The sequence below is a fragment of the Aedes aegypti genome, chromosome 2 (genome assembly GCF_002204515.2).
Source record: "Aedes aegypti strain LVP_AGWG chromosome 2, AaegL5.0 Primary Assembly, whole genome shotgun sequence".
Lineage (NCBI taxonomy): Eukaryota > Metazoa > Arthropoda > Insecta > Diptera > Culicidae > Aedes > Aedes aegypti.
The window spans coordinates 10,627,669-10,648,099 of NC_035108.1; the positions used below are offsets into that span (position 1 = coordinate 10,627,669).

Consider the following 20,431-nt stretch of genomic DNA (forward strand, 5'->3'; position numbering starts at 1 on the left):
AGCATAGAGTCAAAGAGGAATGGTGATTTTCCTGATCCGAATCGAAAATTATGTAAAAATCCAATTACCCGGACAGGAGAGAGACTTACTATGAACAACATCTCTTGTTTCAGCATTTCAGGTACCTCTGTGCACGGGAAGAAGAATAAGAAGGCTCCCAACAGCATTGTTGGTAAACAAATAATAATCAACGCGAGATTTGTACTTCGGTCAGCAGGTCGCTGCGGGGGCTTTCGCTTGTGTCGGCTCCCATGGGGTGGTTTGGTCTATTTTTAGCCAATTGGAGTGCTCGATGGGTGTTTTGTGGAATAGCGAGATTGGAAGAAGAATTGATTCGTGTTTCAATGGAGCCTTTTCCCAAGAGAAGTGGATGAATAATAGTCATCGAGTGCAATGCGAATGAATTGTAACTAACAAAGTGTAAATGAAAATGTATTGATTAGTATACCATTGAGGAGAACACAACAACAGTTTGAAATATATTATGCATTTCAACAATACATATTACCCAACTCCAAAGTTTTCATTATTGTTTTACAAATCACGATGTACACTGCGGTCCCCAGCCCGTTATTATAAGAAAAAAAAAACCGCCATCAAATCTGAGCTCACCAGTCATTTTCTATGGCCAAGCTGCATGTATTGGCAAAACTAAAAGAAAAATCGTACGGTCCGTTTTAAATTTACGCCCTTTTGAAGTTATAAGTCCACCAGTTCATAGGGAATCAATGTAATTTAAATCGTTTTTTACTTCCCATGATCATCTATTTATTCTGATGACCATCAAAACTTGATTCAAGGTTAGTTGATCCAGTTGTTTGTTACCTCTAGGCGGAAGTTTACATCATACGATCGACAAAAATTAGAGTTACTCCCTTTCTAATTTCGTTGGCCTTGTTCAAATGTAATGATAATTAATGTAATGATAAATTGTAATCACATGCCAAGAAAGTTTTTCATAATTTACTGAGCTTTCGTAGGCTCAAGTGTTTTAAGGCATTATAGAGACGGTTTGATCATGTTACTATTTTTTTGTAGCATAATACTCTGGACAATTTGGTGAATCAATGTTTCAATACACTTCACATGCAACACATGGTTACATGTTGTAGAACAATGCGCAAATATACCTCAAATAATGTTTCCAGATTTTAAGTTTTCAGTTGTGGGTCATCCCTTAAGTTTTTTTCTTTCCAGTTTTGAATTTCAGATAAATTACTTCCAGCAAAATCAAATTTTGTTACAATTGAAAAGTCAGTTAGTGTAGGAAATGTGTGTCTGAAAAATAAAAGACTCTCGCATCAAACAACACGAAAAACATTTCCAACTTTAACATAAGCTAACACACTAAGAAGTTGACCGACACTTTTTTGTTTGCTTTCAACGGTTATAGCTGGTGTTTCTAAACTAAGTATTTGATTGAAAAGAAAGCTTACAAAGAAGTATTCATTTTATGTAGGATGCAAACCAGTTTATGGTGGACCAGCATAATAACCACTATGTCACAGAACAATTTACGATTTTCCAAAAAATAAAACTAAAAATTGCACGGAATTCATAAACAACTTTGCTTCAAGCATGTAGCTGTCGAATCTTGAATATTCCAATTTCAGTGATCTTGTGTCACTATGAGACTGAATTTTAAACGTCTCATAGTGGTGCATGGTCGGACAAAATCTCAAAAACTTATGCACTCAAAATCACTTGTTAATACATTTTATAGACTTTTGTACCATGTGTAGTGGTTATAGTTAGAATGCTCAGAGAAATTGCTATATTCGGCGAAGTGTGTAGAAGTTGGATATTTCTCGTGCTACTTGAGTAACCCTAACCGAAACAAAGTGGTAGTTGTACTTATCGAGTTATAGATTGAACGAAGGCTGGCATCGGCATGATACGTAAACAGAGTATCAAATCGATTTGGCCCCGGCGGCGGGTTCGTGTCGTGTTCTGAAACGCAACGTGAATATTGCACTTCGTCTTACGTTCGTAACTGTTGCGATTTTCATGTGATTGAATCGGTTCAGCAGAAATGAGTGGTAGTAGGCTTCCGTGGAACCGTCAGATTTCTGGTAACTATCATAGTAGCGATCAGATGTGGATTTATTTCTACCATCTTTCAATTACTACACTATTGAGCGACGATTTTCCAAAATTTGAAATCATAACGAGATTCATAACGAAATCATAACTAATTTGGTCACAATAAGCTTCATTTGAAAACGTAGTCTTAATCTTTAGATAAATTTTTAAAACTCCGTTCGTTTGATGGTGTTTCGGGAAAATGAGCCACCCACTAAAGAGCAGCAAATGATCCATATATTCAAACGACACATAGTTTTTCTTGCCCCTAGAAGTTCAATTTTTATTTTTATGTTTCATTTTAATTTACATATTTCTTCATTCATATGTGCATGATGTTTCATAACTTGTATATCTTTTTAAGTTTATGTACAAATGTCTACATTACAATTAAATTTTATGGAATAATAGCCTAGTAATTTGATTGGATGAAAAACAATCTGGACAAATTTGATTAGAAAACCAAACGATTTACCGATTGCCATTCCAAGCTATTTAGGACGCATTTGAAGTTCCGTCCGACCATTGTATGAAGGCGCGCCACTGTGCGTCTTATGTAATGCATGAAAACCCAAGCCCTGCAAGTCCACGATTTTGAATTACAGTAATACCTCGGATATAACGTAACTCTAAAACTAATAATTACTCAACTGCTCCTAAAAAGCGCCGCTGAATAAAAAAAATCACGAAACATTACTGGAATGATTTACGAAGGAGTCTCAAGACAAATCCCTACATGAACTCCGGAAACAATTTAAAGGTGTCGTAAGCATAACCACTTGAAAAATTCATAGTAAAATTCACTTAAAATCCTGGACAAATTACTTGTTTAGGCTCTGTATCAAAGGCATAGTAGGATTCATAGATATATCATTAGAGAAACTATTGTAGAAATTCAAAATCTTTGAGTTCAAAATTTCTTTATTCCAGACGAATAACAGTTCCTAAGCATTTTTCAGGCGATTTTTCTGGTGGAGGAATGTTGAACCATTTCTTAATGGAACTCCAGGAAAAAATTCTGATGGAATTGCTAAAGAATTCCTTAAGGCGGGAATCCATTAAGTCGATACTGATCAAATGTACATAGGAACTTTTGGAGAAATCACTTAGGAAAAAATGTCTGGTGGAATCGTTATAGATATTTCAAGAGACTCCATAGATAAAATATTGAAGGAATCTCTCGAGGCATCCTAGAAGTGATTCCAGTTGAAATCCGTGAAGAATTTCAGAAGAAACTTCAAATTCTTTGAGAACTTTGTTTGAAAAATATCTTAAGGAATTCCTTAACCTAACCTAACAATTTCTTTGAGCATGTTTTGTAAAAAATATTACCAATTTTTCCGAGCTGCATTATTTATGGATGTACAAAATCTTGGTCGCATAGTGTACTTAATGCACGCATCCTGAAAAAGGCTTGCTATTAGAACACACCACAAGCGTGAAAATGCTGGTGATTACGGGATGGAAAGCGCGACCGCTTTTGAGTTAATTTTCTGGCCATCGCAAGTACAACCGCGCTAGAGGGGCGCGTAGCCGTGAGGTTACGCATTTTGCTTCATGAGCGGAAGGTCATGGATTCAATTCCCAGCTCCTCCACAAAACAAAAAAATAGAAAATAGAAATAGAAAAATAGAATAGAAATAGAATAGAAAAATAGAATCTGTATCGATAAAGAAGAACTATGATTCCGGCACAGTGGCGGCCATGAGCACAGAGTGCCTTTCAAATAAACATAAGGAATAAAAAAAAAAGTACAACCGCGCTAATACTTTATGTTGTAAGCGAGGTTTTTCACCAGTATTGTACAAAAAACAGCAACGCGAGTACTGAGTACCAAACCCAAAGAAACTTCCTACCGTCAGTCGCCTGAAAAATCACGTCAGTGCTTCACAGCACTAGCGTGGTGATGCTGAAGGCGCGAAAGCCAAAAGAGAGCAAGTAAAATGGATTTCTCTCATGGATTGATTTCTCTCTTGTCTCCCCATCCGCACACTCGCACTGATCGATTTGGTTAATGTAGCAGGACTGTGTACCGGCCAGATTTGACGCTTTGGCAACTTACACACTGAAATTTGTAGGTAGTTCAAAAAGCTTTCTATCATATATACAGAAATGCATGTACGATACAAGGCAGTGCGTTTCCCGATGAGAGTGCACGCGTTGGTTTTAATCGTCACAGCTGCAGCGTGTAGTGTGGAACAAAGTGTTCCATAGCGCGTAGAGAAAATCAGATCGCGCGTCGCACCAAAAAGCCAAATATTTTGATAGGTGAACATTTGCGTTGTAAGCTATCAATAATGAAGATAATTGAAATGGGTTAAATTTTATTGAGATAATTATAGAATTGTACTTCAAAAGTTGGCGGTTACGATGAACGAGTTGTCATCTCTGAAAGTGTGCATATGTGGAAGCAACGACGCCTCTGCTCTTTAATCTATTTAAAATTAGTGCTTTTTGTGATTGTGCCTCAAAAAGGGCGTAATTCTAAATTTAGCCGATCTTGTGATTCAAAACACTGCCCTGTGGTTAAAATTCACTACACAAATCAAATGTAAACCAAATTTGATATTATACGTCTTATGACAATGACAGTAAACGAAAAATCGTATGAATATAACTGAATTCCTTTGATTTTGGATTTATAACTTCAAAACGGGCCCTACGATTATTATAAAATTTTGCTCAGACACGCAGCTTAGCCGTAGAAAACGACTGGTCAGCTCAGATTTGTTGGAGATTTTTCTAACAATGACGGTTTGGAGAGCACCGTGAGTATGTTTATCAAACTGTGTTTCAAGAGAAACACTCAAATCAAAAACTGGTTGCCTGAAGTGGGTACCCCAAGTAACTCATTTGGTTTTGTTCGAAATATACTTTTTAATTTTCCAAAAACGTTTGCTTTATGTTGAGTTCAATGTCTAAACGTATATTCATAATGTATATTTTAACAAATATATTTTAACAAATATATTTTAACAAATATTATTTTATACTAATTCATGCAGACTAATGATGGTGTTTGTCATGCATGCTTGCACTAGAAATACATTTGTAAGTGAATTTTTCTACAAATTTTGTTAAATTATGAAAAAAAATCTAATCCATGTTATCTATTAACATTCACCAGTCAGGTATTAACTACAATGATGCCAAACAATAGGTTAGTAGTCGGTTTTTATGTGTTTAGATATCCATTATCAAAGTTACTCCAAAACCGAAAAGAGACTTTCGATTTTATATCAGTACTTGTTTTTTAAAAATATATTAAAAACCTTTAAAACGGAATGCGGAAATTTTCTTCCAATAAACTATCAAAGTTACCTCGTTTTACGGTACCATAAACATTCCCGTTTATTTGTCAGGTACGAACCTCCGCAATTCGTTTTCCTCAAAAGTAATCCCAGAAGGACTTATGGTTGCCCCGCATTTTGCATATACAGTCGCCTTTCCACATCTCGATATCGAAAGGAAATAGGGAGAGATCGAGACAAAGAACAAATTTTTAATGAATACTAGATTGAAAAACACTCCGATGCCAAAAGAGTAATACACAAACAGACGTCATTTTGCACTCCTAATTTGTTTTGAATCCAAAAAATTTGGTCTAGTAACCTTCGATATTGGTCATATCGACATACGGAGAGAAAATTGAGAACGAAATATCGAGATATGGAGGGTGAAAATGTATGCAGACTGAAGGGACTTATGAAATCATATCGAGATTGAGGGCATTCAAGCCAAATGTAATAAATATGTAAAATGTCTCTATCCCCTTATTAATAGAAAATCAAAACTTTGTCTTAAGAACAAGCTGTTGATATTCAAACAAATTTTCAGGCCAGCCATGTTGTATGCTGTACCAATATGGACTAGCTGTTGTAATACCAGGAAGAAAGCTCTGCAGAGAATTCAAAATAAAATTTTGAAAATGATTCTGAGGCTTCCTCCCTGGTATAGTACCAATGAGTTACATAGAATATCCAATGTTGAAACATTGGAACAAATGTCAAATACAATCATTAATAATTTCAGGCAAAAATCGTTACAATCTTCTATTGCCACGATTAATGCGTTATATGTTTAGGTTAAGTTAGGTTAAGTATATTAAAAACATTTTTTTCTCTTATAAGCAGGTGAAATCAACTCACCTGTAAAAAAAACTGAACTGCTACGGCAAATGAAATGTAATATGTTGTTAACAAAATGTTGATTAAATCTTAAATTTGTTTTACCAAATTAGGATGATAGTGTTGTCAAATAACACAGAACACCTAGATATAAGAAATGAATGTAATGTTTGGAATGATACTAATAAAGAAATTAAAAAAAAAAAAAAAAAAAATCATATCGAGATGAAGAACATCGAGATGTGGAGAGTCGACTGTACAAATTTGTTGTTATCTTCTTTCACATGACGACAGACGTCCTTAGCGTGGATAGAACCTCCACAAATCATACAATTAGCATCCTTGATCACTTTAGTTAGAGTTCAGCCATATTATTGAGATAGATTCTTTCTAATGAGTACTTGGACAGGAAAAAATCCAAGTATTTTTTTTATCTCTTCAGACGATTTATATACACTTGAGAGACCTTACAAGACGACAAACGTTCAGTTTTGTTGTTATGAGTAAAAAAATATACCTCATCTCTTCAAAATGTTTGAGAAATATTTCGAAATCTTCGAGGGATTCCGTCCAAACGCTGCAGTCTCTTTTCTTTGCGATTTAGAAAGAAATATTGATTCCCCTAATAGTGTTCAAGATCTCCTACATAAATCCTCCAAATTCGGAAATATTGGCCATGTTTAACAGCACCCTTTGCTCCCTCACATGAATAGAAGAGCCTGAGCTAGAAGTTGCTTCGATTTGATGTTCGGTAAATTTGACCAACGCATTGAACTGATGACTCATTTTGATGCAATTATCATCATTAAGCATTTCCTTCTTTAATCAATATTCGATGTGATCTTCTAAGAGCTTTTTTTTCCAAAGACGATGCCCAAGAAGGATTATCACCAAGAGTAGAAATAATTTGTGTAGGCACTGCACGAGAGTACGATGCGCACTAAAAAGTCATTCTTGACATTTACGCTACGTTTAGCGACAGTTTTCAAGCCCATTTTTTAAGGTAATTGTGAATTTAGAAATTTATTATTATTTTATCATGTCTTTTATTCTTTATTACAATCATATTCAGAGAAGAGACTTTCAAAGAGGGTTGTCCTTAGTTCTTAGTTCTTCTTAGCTCTCGTTATTGCACATTATGCAAAACGAGTTCGAAAATTTGTAAACCAATAACACGATAAGTAATATCAGGAATATAACTGTTTCTTTGCTGCATGCTGAAGATTGCTACCTATTTCTTCAGGCGTTACGTCCCTACTGGGACAGTGTCTGCTTTTCAGCTTACTTATCTATTTTTATGAGCACTTCTAGAGTTATTAACTGAGAGCCAGCGGGATTCGAAGCCGCATGTGGAATTGCCTTTTGATTTATAGTATTCGTGCTTTGGTTTGTTACTTCAATCCAAATATGAAACCATATTTTACTCAACACAAGATGAGGTTGCGAAATCGAATCCAAGACGCTACTCTCGTACTTGTCACATTCGATTTATTCTTCTTCTTCTTTCTGGCGTTACGTCCCAACTGGGACAGAGCCTGCTTCTCAGCTTAGTGTTCTTATGAGCACTTCCACAGTTATTAACTGAGAGCTTACTATGCCAATGACCATTTTTGCATGCGTATATCGTGTGGCAGGTACGATGATACTTTATGCCCTGGGAAGTCGAGAAAATTTCCAACCCGAAAAGATCCTCGACCGGTGGGATTCGAACCCACGACCCTCAGCTTGGTCTTGCTGAATAGCTGCGCGTTTACCGCTACGGCTATCTGGGCCCCAGCAATTTATCTCTCGTGTAAAGACTGGAATGCGCGATACGCCGGGCCCATTATTCTTCCCAACCCTTGCACCCCCCCCTCGAGAAAATAGAACGACCATCCATCAACATACGCACAACTACATACCATGCTGGAAGCAACTGCGTCGTCACTATGTTCCGTGCAGCACAATTTCTCTAGTTCCTCGAAATCAATCTCATTTTGGCATTCATCCATAGTTTTCGAGGCGAAGACGCTTCGCAATTTCGGTTCACCGGGGGGATTTCTAGGGCTGCGGTTGCTTCGGAGGGAGAACACCCTCGGGCTGTGTGGAATCGCGATGGAACCCGATCTGAGGCATATACACAACTTTTACACAACCTGGACCAAATCCAAATCCCTTTCGGTCACTTGCGTTGGATTATTTACTGCAAAACGCAATTGGTGGAGATTTTTCTTCCGGTAAAGGATTGCTTGCACTAGAGTTTTATCGGTTTTCCGTCACTCTTTCAAAGTGAAGACACTTTTTTTCCAGACAGATCACTTTCCGTTCAGGATTTTTTCCCGATCGATTTTACGATATTTACAAAGGGTCACCACACACTTTATCCGGACATTTGCACGAATGCAATCGAGAATAACGATAGGAAAACTGATTTTCACACAATTTGTAGCAAATTTTCACCTATTTTACAAATTTTCCACCCATGCAAAAGTAATCATACACTCACGAGACTCGTCACACAATTGCTGCAGGACCATCAATTTTCACAGGCCGTCTGTGTTTTCTTCCTTCCCTTGGTGGAAAACGCTGTGGCGGGTTGTGTTGGTAGCATTGATCCTGGAAAGTTGGTGCCACTGGGAATGTGGTTGTGCGTGCAGAGGAGGTGAGCGAAACAGGGACGCACTTCGGGTGGCATACAATTCTGTGAGGAACCATACTGATGGAGCCTGATTGGGGCTCTGATCGGAGCGTATGCATGTTTGTTTTGAAAGTGGGCGCATGCGCTTTTTGGGGTTATTGGAACAGGGATATTCTCCAAGGATGCATGGAAAATTGGGGTGAATACGACTGTGGTGACATCTCGTGAGGGTGAAAGTTTGGTTGGATAAGGTTTTAGTACAGTTGAACTAATGGTATATATTTCGCAGACAGCTTTGTCAGTTGCTGTAAGATCGGAGCTTACTTGGATTGTACACAACTTTGAATATATTTAACTGAAAAGCTTAAGAGTTGGCTTAAGAGTGTTGTAAAGATTTGGTGATAGTGGGCGTTGATAAATGTGTGATAGTACCAAAGACGAAATATTGACTTTGATATTATGATCAGGTGGAGTTTAATTTTTTTAAATCAGCATTAGCATTAACATGTTGAGTCTTTGAAGTGAATCAGTTCTAAATTACTTGAACATGAAGTGATTTAGATTTGAATCTACGAAAACATTAAAAGACACGCAACTGTTTCTAGATAGGTTGATATCTTTATTTGAGACACTTGTAGAACGAGACTGTCTCATGTACCTGAATCACTTGAATATGTAGTAAACATAGAATGGATTACTTGAAAGTGAAGTGAATTTGGCCTGAATGACTGTAACATGCCATGAAGGAAATCAGGCCAGAATAAATCATTACTGAATATGAAGGGAATCAGACCTGATTCACTTAAAAATGAAGTGCAATAAGTCCTGAATTCCTATGTAAGAATGTCAATGCATACTGGTCTTAGATGTTATTTATTGAGGTTTTATTTGCGGTGCATTCAGTCATAACAGATTCAATGAAGCATTACACGGGTAAACATCAGAATCCAAAAACAAGATTATGACTCATGATATCATGATTTCAGAGTGTTTTTAGCTTATGAAAATACACCATGATTTAGACTTATGATATCATGAGCCAAATTGCCGTAACGCAACACACCCGTTATGTTTTTGTTGCGGATCGCTCGAAATCATGAATCACGTTCCTAAAATCATGAGCCGCGCTTCCGTTTATGATCGACAATATAAAAAAAAAACAAACTCTAGAGCAAGATTCGAACCAAGAATCTTCGGATTGAGAGTCCCGCATCATACCACACTACTACTTTTTTTTCTTTTTGGAATCGAGGTGATCGAAACGAATGTAATCATGCAATGCAACCTGTTTAGTGTTGTCAGTCTGGATGTTACGCTTTTGAGGAATTATGATTATGGCTCCAGGAACCATGATTTGTGGTCCTGATATCATGACCTAACCAAATGATGAATTTCATGACTTGTTAATCATGATTTGGGAATCAGTTTTTTTTCCCGTGTAAATAGCGTTCAACTGTATTTTCGGTAAACTCAATTTCACAATGCTTTGTATAAGTAATATAATATTATAAATATAATGCTTGACATCAAATAAATAAGTGCTCCTGTTAAAGCTCATTAGCCGGCTCTGTTTGTCGATAATGAATTGTATTTTAAATTAGTTATTTAGTATCTGTTAAAACCTCTGCTTAAAACTTTATCTTGCTTGTCTTACATAGACTGCACTAAGTAATGTCAAAGTATTCTAAAATCTCAACTGTCTGATGCATGTTATTGGAATGCAGTCTGCTTGTGGTTACCAACATCATTATGTCGAAAATGACAGTCATGCAGAAAAAAAGGAGCAGTGCTGAATTATGAGTTAATCAAAACAAGAATATATAATACAGTCCATTTTCCACATCTAGTATTCGTTAAAAATGTGTTCTTTGTCTCTATATTTTCCTATCTCGATGGTGATCATAGAATTATCAAACTACCGTGTATACTGCTTACAAATGCTGAATATAAAAAAGTAGACATTGAGAAAATCTCACTCAAATTTTGAAGCCTATCTTCTCATACAAATGACCACAATTTTCAAGTACATTTGTGCATGCTATATTAATTTAACGCAATTGTGTTTCTTTTGATTGACTGTTTCTATTGATTGACAAAAAATATAAACTTTAATACAATTCACGTTTAGCAGTTGCTGTTTGGCTTGAAAGTTCATGTAGATACTGTTATGCTTTTATTTTTCAATATGGAACTGTACCAACTTTATATGTTTCCACATTTTTAAACAAAATGAGTTAATTTTTATATGCATAGTAAAGTGAATAATAAAACATGGATGTTGCGACGGAAATAGGTGTTGGTTCGCAAATCCATATGGGACAAATATGCTTTGATGGGCAGTATAGCATATTTATGCCATGCTTGCTTGAACTATCTTTTCTAGTGGGAAAACTATGCTGCACTGATTTATCTGATTAAAAAATTATTTAGCCAGTTAATTAAACCATCCCAGACAAGACCAGCAAGATATAATAAGACGGAATCCATCTTTTATTGTTGCCTTTTGGGTTCTTATTTGACCGGATTTCGCGCCCAATCTTATTCCGAGCTGACCCCACCCTCTCAGATTCAAATTTTATTTTCTGGATGTGACCTTGACAAAATAAGCCACTTTGCATACTTAGTTTTCTAAATTATATCTAGATTATCATTAGAAAAGAGCCAAACGTTTTTATCAGATTTTTTTTACAAAATACTGTAATTGATAAATGACAACTCCTACAAAATAGAGTCGTATGGATGTTTTGCAGATAATTGTACAAACTTTTGAATAAAAATAATGAAAAATTATCAAGCAAAAATAGAAAATTACGCAGAAAAAAATGTTACAATTTAAAGTCGATTCAAAAAAACAGCTATTTTTATTTTTATGAAATTTTGGCAGGTTATTTTGTTAACTAGCAACCGTCCATACATCGCGAGATTGCCATTTTAAATAAAAAAAATTTTCTATCAAAAACTTTCTCTTGTCTTAATTGAAGTTCTCAACCAGTCTTGAACAAAATTCTTCTGGATTCAGATTCCGACACTTTAACACACCATCAAGTGATACATGCCGATTAGACTGGCCCTTAAACAAAAAAGTTGTAAAACTCAACGGGGCACCCCCTAGATATGAGCCTTAGGGTAAGAAAAACGCTCTCTCAAAATTGCAACTCAATTGGTTGCTTTACCAGCTGGCGCATTCGATTTGAAGTTTGTATGGGATATTCGTCTCATATATATTGAAAATTGATCCTATGTCACTATTTCGTTCCGTATACTAATTGTTCGCGTTCAAATAAGCCTAAAATGACAAATACACTAGTTGATACCCTAATGAACATAATTGCAGAAGGTTGTATCGGGATTTAATCTTATTTTCATTACTCTTTCAGTTGTTGAAAGTTAGGCTTAGATCAGCACTCCCGTACAGTCACTTATATGTATGCGACATGTGCCTCAGCTCGCCTAGCGTCATAGGTGGCTATGATGCGCTTAGTGGCTACCTCCAAGCTATGTTGAAGAAATACAAGCAGTGTTGCATGATATACTTCAGATAGTTAAAACACCAACTTTATTAATTTTGATCATGGTACAATCTTCTACAATATTCTCCGCTATTACATCAAGTAGTGTTTTTGACATTCTGAGTCCAATTGAACGCGATCATCAATTTTCCTGAACCAAACAGTAGATGATGTGCTGTTGCTCAAATATTTGAGCTAAAAATCCCATATTAACTTCAATTCAAACGCGCCAGCCCATGGAACGACCAAATGAGCTGAATTTTTCAGAAAGGCTTCGTCTAACCCCAAGAAATAATTCTGGGGGGTGCCCCGTGGAATCATACAACTTTATTTTTCTCCCATACTGAGCTGGGCCAGTCTAATGCCGATGGAGTGCTTATTGCGAGTGCGTAATACAAATACAACCTTTATAAACAGCGACACTGGCTTTGTTATTTGTTTCAAGTCCATTTTGTCAATAGATATACTGAGAAAAATCTACACATTAAAGTCGTGTGTTTTACTTACAGATTTGCGTAAAAAGAAAACCACATGACTCAAGTGTGGTAGCCATATGGATCCCTATTTTCGGTTGATGAATCAATCAAAACAAAAAACAACAACAAAGGAATTCAATGTTTAACACACACGAAGTTTGCAACAAAATCACAGCGAATTGGACGTTTATGAATCGATCCATAATTTCAAAAACACAGATCGAACGGGTGATTTTTATCAGTGTACCAAGCTTGGGTGGCAATTTTTGCTAAGTTACTACGATTTGATTTACTCTGGATTGATATAGGTATGATTTGTTAGTTCGCACAGATATAAGCGACTCCAGAATGTACTTACTACAACTTACAGATCAGAGTTGGGAATTATATAAATTTTTTGTTAATATTCATTAATTTGAATTTGGCATATTGTGCGATTCTGAATTTTGACGTACGAATATGTGATTTTGAACGTGATTCACTGGGCAATGTGCAGGCTAGTGCATGCAGTGCACAATATGTTTCATTCACTCCATCGCATGCACTATACAAAATTGAATTGAAGTTTGACAAAATGAGGATTGAAATTGCAACTTTTTAATCGAAAGTCTTCGATCGTATCATAAAGACCACCTAGACAAAATTTTCTGATGTAGTTCTATAAGGAACAGGAGATAAATAATTTCTGCTCATATTTATGAAGGAATTTCTCTATTTTTTTAAATTGTTAGACATTACGGTGAAATTCTGAAAAAATGATGCAAAGTTTCATAATAATGAACTTTTTTTTTGAACGCGGTGTAAACATACAGTATTGGACAAAACATTTGCAATTTTGTCGATTTTCCATACAAAATGGTCACAAGCCTCCAATTGGATCTCAGTTATTAGTGGACCGATTTGAACGAAATTTTCACAGCACGTCAGACATAACTTGAATTTCAACATATATTTTAGAGAGATTTTTCCAATCACGAGTTCAAAAGTAATAACGGTTTGACTAAACTGAATTTTTTGACGAAAAATTATTAACGATGTATCTGAAAATAGGAAAGCCCTACACATAAACTGTCTTTAGCAAACTTGTTCATATTGTCTAAATCTTTAACTTTGCTGATGACATCATAATGATATTCCTTCAACTTTTTAAGTTACGTAAATTGAGCATTCTTTATTTCTTATCTAATCTCAGCTGTTCAACTTATTGTTCATTTCGATCATAGGTTTTAGACCAACTAAATGAAAGAATTAATGCTGTTTTTCAAATCGAAGATATGCAGAATAATCATTCAGATAGCAAATAAGCGTTAAAAAATCGTATTTGATAATTTGTTTTTGAAGCTAGTTAAGCTGAGGGGCTGGCTTTGTTCCAGTAGGGAAGTAATGTCAGGAAAAAGAAGAACAAGAAGAAGAGTAAGTGTAACGGTAGCATTAAAATTCAACATGATGAGTGCTAATAAGGTGAAAACTCATTCTACACCCCAACCTCTTTTTACGACCGTTATCGGGGGGTCGTAAAAAAAATCGGTCGTAAAAAAAATCAGGGTTATAATTATGTTTTTGAAAAATGCAACGTCTAGATGCGGAAATACTGATTCGACATATTCGGCAAAGTTGAAGCATGGTTTGAGAACTTTTCAAAATGGCCGTTCAAGTTTTCATATTTTGGTAATAGATGGCAACACTGATCGATTGTTATCAAAAGAGCCAATTTTATAGGGGTGTGATATGCAAATACCAAAAAAAATTAAAGATAACGATACCGAATGTTCACCAAAGTTGAAGGAAGTGTTGCGTGCCATACAGTCGGCCGAATCACAAATGTTCATGTGGCTGGCAACACTTTTTTTTTTTTTTTTTAGGAAGAATAGAGTGAAGATCAAAACTGAGTAGTGTGTGGTCTTTCGATTTCATAGCATGCTCTTGCAGGGTGAGCGATGGAATCAAGACCAATTGTTTTCGGTCCGCGTGGCGCGAGTGCGAAAAGAGATTCGCGTTTGTAGTGTGTGGTCTTCCGATTCCATGGCATGGAGTTGTGTTTGATCTTCCGACCTTGACGCTTGCTCTTGCGGGGGCCGGCGATGAGGGCAGGATCAAACATGTCGCGCGTCGATCGAGTAAAGTGAAAAAGTGCCGCTTTCGATTAGTTCTTTTTGATCTTCCGACGTTGACGCTTGCTCCTGGGCAGTGCGTCAAGAAAGCCCGAGCAGTCGTCAGTTGTTTTCCCTCACGGGTTGCACGCCTATTTTATCTGAGTGCTTTTATATAGCCTATTAAACGAGTGAAGTTCAAAGAGGATTGTTGCTGCTCAAGGATGACGGATCAATTGGTGAGCTCGTTTTATGCTACTGTTTCTAATCTATAAAATATGTATGATTGCACCCTTAATCGTTACAATGATGAGACGTAAATATGATTTTTCAAAAAAATATGAATGGTTCGTCACTGTGAGTGTCGACATAAACTCTGATTCATAAATTATTTATGTCTATTTTTTTCTATTCAAAACACTTTCTTCTTTTTACCTTTATTTTTGTAATTAAAAAAAACTTTGAATGGTTCGACACTTCAAGTGTAGACTTCCAAAAGGTTCCCTTTATTCAACAAACTTTGAAATGTTCGTCACATCAAGTGTCGGCATATTTTTTTCTCTACATAGATGTTGTTCATATCAAATGAAAATATTATATTTACATATAAGCATGTTTATATCTCACAAATAATTATTTATCATGGTCTAATCGCTTATCAAAGTGAATCCTGTGACCCAACGATCCTTCCCATTAACAAACATCCCTCCCAGTAACCTTTGTGGAGATGCAGAGGCAAACACGGTCTCCAAATAGCAAAGATTACACACTAACATTCCTTCCCTCAATCCCACCTGACTGCAAGGACGTGGCCGGCGCCGTTATTGACCATGTATAAATAGAGGCACTGAATTATGCACACTGAAGAAGATTATGGCCAATCCCAGCCGAACTTCTAGTTGATTCTTTGTGCATTTTCACTGACTTCGGTCAATCACGGAATAGCAACCATTGATATGTGTAGTCAGTCTAAGCTAAGCTAAGCTAAGCTAAGCTAAGCTAAGCTAAGCTAAGAATAGAGTGAAGATCAAAACCATCGAACCTGAGCGGAACAGAAAAATATGATGCTTAGCAACATAGCAATACTCTTCATCTGTAATCCAGTTTTTCATGAAGGGTTTAAAATTTTTTTCGTAGCTGGCAACACTGCTTAAGTGAAATTGCGCCACCAGGCAGTTGCGGATATCTCAGGATCCTGACCACTTAGAAAGATGGCGTCTTCGGCAAAGTTGTTCAGTAGCTCAAGGACTTTTATTATCAAAGCTATGAGATTCGAAATTTTGCCACCAGGCGGCGCTAGTGAGCATAGAATTTTTGTTTTGCAGATAGCTCAGGATCTTGGCCACTTAGAAAGATGGCGTCTTCGGCAAAGTTGTTCAGTAGCTCAAGGACTATCATTATTCTAACCAAGAGATTCGAGATTTGGCCACCAGGCGGCGCTAGTAAGCATAGAATTTTTGTTTTGCGGATAGCTCAGGATCCTGACCACTTAGAGAAATGGCGTCTTCGGCAAAGTTGTTCAGTAGCTCAAGCGCTATTATTATAAAAGTTATGAGATTCGAAATTTTGCCACCAGGCGACGCTAGTGAGCATAGAATTTTTGTTTTGCGGATAGCTCAGGATCCTGGCCACTTAGAAAGATGGCGTTTTCGGCAAAGCTGTTCAGTAGCTCAAGGACTATCATTATTCTAGCCAAGAGATTCAAAATTTTGCCACCAGGCGGCGCTAATGAGCATAGAATTTTTTGTTTTGCGGATAGCTCAGGATCCTGACCTCTTAGAGAGATGGCGTCTTCGGCAAAGTTGTTCAGTAGCTCAAGCGCTATCATTATAAAAGCTATGAGATTCAAAATTTTGCCACCATGGGGCGCTAGTAAGCATGAAACTTTTGTTTTGCGGTTATCTTTCTAAGTGGCCATCTTTCTAAGTGGCCAGGATCCTGAGCTATCCGGCAAACAAAAGTTTCATGCTTATTAGCGCCGCCTTGTGGCAAAATTCTGAACCTCATAGCGTTTATAATGATAGTCCTTGAGCTACTGAACAACTTTGTCGGAAACGCCATCTCTCTTAGTGGTCAGGATCCTGAGATATCCGCAAAACAAAAATTCTATGCCCAATAGCGCCGCCTGGTGGTAAAATTCTAAATCTCATAGCTTTTACAATGATAGTCCTTGAGCTACTGAACAACTTTGCCGAAGACGCCATCTTTCTAAGTGGTCAGGATCCTGAGCTACCCGGAAAACAAAAATTCTATGCTCACTAGCGCCGCCAGGTGGCAAAATCTCGAATGTCTTGGCTAGAATAATGATAGTCCTTGAGCTAGTGAACAACTTTGCCGAAGACGCCATCTTTCTAAGTGGCCAGGATCCTGAGCTATTCGCAAAACAAAAGATTCATGCTGACTAGCGCCGCCTGGTGGCAAAATTCTGAACCTCATAGCGTTTATAATGATAGTCCTTGAGCTACTGTACAACTTTGTCGAAGACGCCATCTCTCTAAGTGGTCAGGATCCTGAGCTATCGGGAAAACAAAAATTTTATACTCACTAGCGCCGCCTGGTGGCAAAATTTCGAATCTCTTGGCTAGAATAATGATAGTCCTTGAGCTACTGAACAACTTTGCCGAAGACGCCATCTCTCTAAGTGGCCTGGATCCTGAGATATCCGCAAAACAAAAGTTTCATGCTCACTAGCGCCGCCTGGTGGCAAAATTTTGAACCTCATAGCGTTTATAATGATAGTCCTTGAGCTACTGAATAACTTTGCCGAAGACGCCATCTTTCTAAGTGGCCAGGATCCTGAGCTACCCGGAAAACAAAAATTCTATGCTCACTAGCGCCGCCAGGTGGCAAAATCTCGAATGTCTTGGCTAGAATAATGATAGTCCTTGAGCTAGTGAACAACTTTGCCGAAGACGCCATCTTTCTAAGTGGCCAGGATCCTGAGCTATTCGCAAAACAAAAGATTCATGCTGACTAGCGCCGCCTGGTGGCAAAATTCTGAACCTCATAGCGTTTATAATGATAGTCCTTGAGCTACTGTACAACTTTGTCGAAGACGCCATCTCTCTAAGTGGTCAGGATCCTGAGCTATCGGGAAAACAAAAATTTTATACTCACTAGCGCCGCCTGGTGGCAAAATTTCGAATCTCTTGGCTAGAATAATGATAGTCCTTGAGCTACTGAACAACTTTGCCGAAGACGCCATCTCTCTAAGTGGCCTGGATCCTGAGATATCCGCAAAACAAAAGTTTCATGCTCACTAGCGCCGCCTGGTGGCAAAATTTTGAACCTCATAGCGTTTATAATGATAGTCCTTGAGCTACTGAATAACTTTGCCGAAGACGCCATCTTTCTAAGTGGCCAGGATCCTGAGCTATCCGCAAAACAAAAGTTTTATGCTCACTAGCGCCGCCTGGTGGCAAAATTTTGAACCTCGTAGCGTTTATAGTGATAGTCCTTGAGCTACTGAATAACTTTGCCGAAGACGCCATCTTTCTAAGTGGCCAGGATCCTGAGCTATCCGCAAAACACAAGTTTCATGCTCACTAGCGCCGCCTGGTGGCAGAATTTTGAACCTCATAGCGTTTATAATGATAGTCCTTGAGCTACTGAATAACTTTGCCGAAGACGCCATCCTTCTAAGTGGCCAGGATCCTGAGCTATCCGCAAAACAAAAGTTTCATGCTCACTAGCGCCACCTAGTGGCAGAATTCCGCAATTGAATGACCACCATTCACTGTTAGCCTTTGAATTACTGAACAATTTTGCTGAACATCATGATACTCTATTTTGAATACTTTTCAAGATAATGATCATTTATAAAAACGGTCGTTAATCTGAATTTCGGTCGTAAAAAAGTGGTCGGAAAAAGAACCGTCGGTAAAAAAACGGTCGTAAAAAGAGGTTGGAGTGTACTACTTAAAACTAAGATGGCTTAAAAATCCAAGATGGCCGACAGATTATTTAACTCAAAATAATACTCTTATTCTTCACTTGACTCGAATAAAACACCAACGATTGAAAACTTGTTTCTTTGTTGTTCAAAAAATAATGTTTGCATTGATTGTACTCGCCATATACGTCAAAATCGTAGAACATGATTTAGAAAATCGTTCATTTCAAAGGGTAAATACCATTGCTCACCTAGTTTCTGTAGCCTATCTTACGCAATTTTTCCTCAGCTTTCTGATGGTGATCTCAGAATTCAAAACGAGCGGTGCGCTAATGGTGAAAAAACGATTTTTCTAACAAAATTCAAGATTTTTTATTAACTTTAAATGAAAGCTATATCCTTTTTCTATTCGATGCTACTAAGTTTTCTATGTGTTCCAAGCGAAATATGAGACATATAACGTGAAGAAATACCCTATATTTATCAAAAAATGGGCTTTCTCGCAAACTGTTTAGCTAGCTGGCGTACGAGGGCTCCACCAATTTGAGAAAACAGAAAGGACCACCTCGCTCCTGATATTTTATTATGCGAATCTGATGGAATAACTTGAAGATCCATTTATCAAATTTCATGTAGTATTCAAAGACGACTGTTAATAGAGTTTTTCTGAAATTTATTTTGAAAAACGGTCTGAATATGAATAATTTTTCTATTTTTCCGGCTATTACGATGGATTTTTTAACCTTTCTATCCCATAAACATGTCTGAACCCTAGAGGAATCCATTAGTGGAAGAATCATGTAAATCCTTTCTCAAGAAAAAATCGAGACAAACAAACACCATCCCATTTTTATTTATATAAATTACCTTTCCATTTTATTTCCTGAAGAAAATGCCCCATGGTTTCAAGCTGGATTATTTCCCAAAAGAAGGAAATGTGATTATTTTGGAGGTTAGGTGTTATAGTGATGTTATTCCGATTTTAAAAATTTTCATCAAAGCAATATCTCAACAGCCATCCAGAGCTTTCCATTTCAGTTTGTTTCATTCGAAATACCGTTTAGTCTTTCAACCAGGCTGTATCATGACGGAATTGTGACACTGACGAAACGAGTCTTCTCACTGTCACTAGACGAAGCTACATTCCATGTACTCCCTTCATCACGTCGCAATGACGGAGCTCTCATGAGAGCAATTTTGTTGTTGTTTTACTATTCAAATTTCTATCTTTTTTTGGAGAATTTCGGGAAGTAAATGTGTTTGATAAGTTAAGTGGATATGCTTCCATGATTCCAGCCATATAAATAACAATCATACCAGATAATAAACTAAAAATTATCAAGTTTACGTTTCCGTCACAATCCATAGCGACGGAAAATGAAAGAGAATTTGAAAAAAGTCTCTGTCATTGTCTCGCCGTCCGATGACAGTGAGCACGCTCAAAAAAGAATTCTGGAAAACGTGAACTGTCAAAAATACACCATGAACTACCACAAATGGTCACATAAACATGATCTAGTTCACGGTGTATTTTTGTTGTTGACGAGTTCACGTCTGCTGTTCACGGATACGAGAACGGATTTTTTTCTGTGAGGGAAGGATTTATGTGAAAGTCGCTCGACACTCTTTATTTTCATT

The 20,431-nt window shown here is 37.1% G+C and overlaps 1 protein-coding gene across 13 annotated transcripts in view; it reads right to left on the bottom strand.

Annotated features, from left to right (window-relative positions):
• The window catches only part of LOC5567847, a 318,832-nt gene that overhangs the window by 124,662 nt on the left and 173,739 nt on the right, over window positions 1-20,431 (bottom strand). Inside the window, exon 1 of one of the 13 annotated variants that reach the window (XM_021839897.1) lies at window positions 8,111-8,764. The exons of the other annotated variants lie outside the window; for them this stretch is intronic. Coding sequence (XP_021695589.1) covers window positions 8,111-8,200 — 90 coding nt within the window. The 5' untranslated portion in view covers window positions 8,201-8,764. Of the gene's footprint in view, window positions 1-8,110; window positions 8,765-20,431 lie in introns of those variants that run through there. 13 annotated transcript variants of the gene reach the window in all.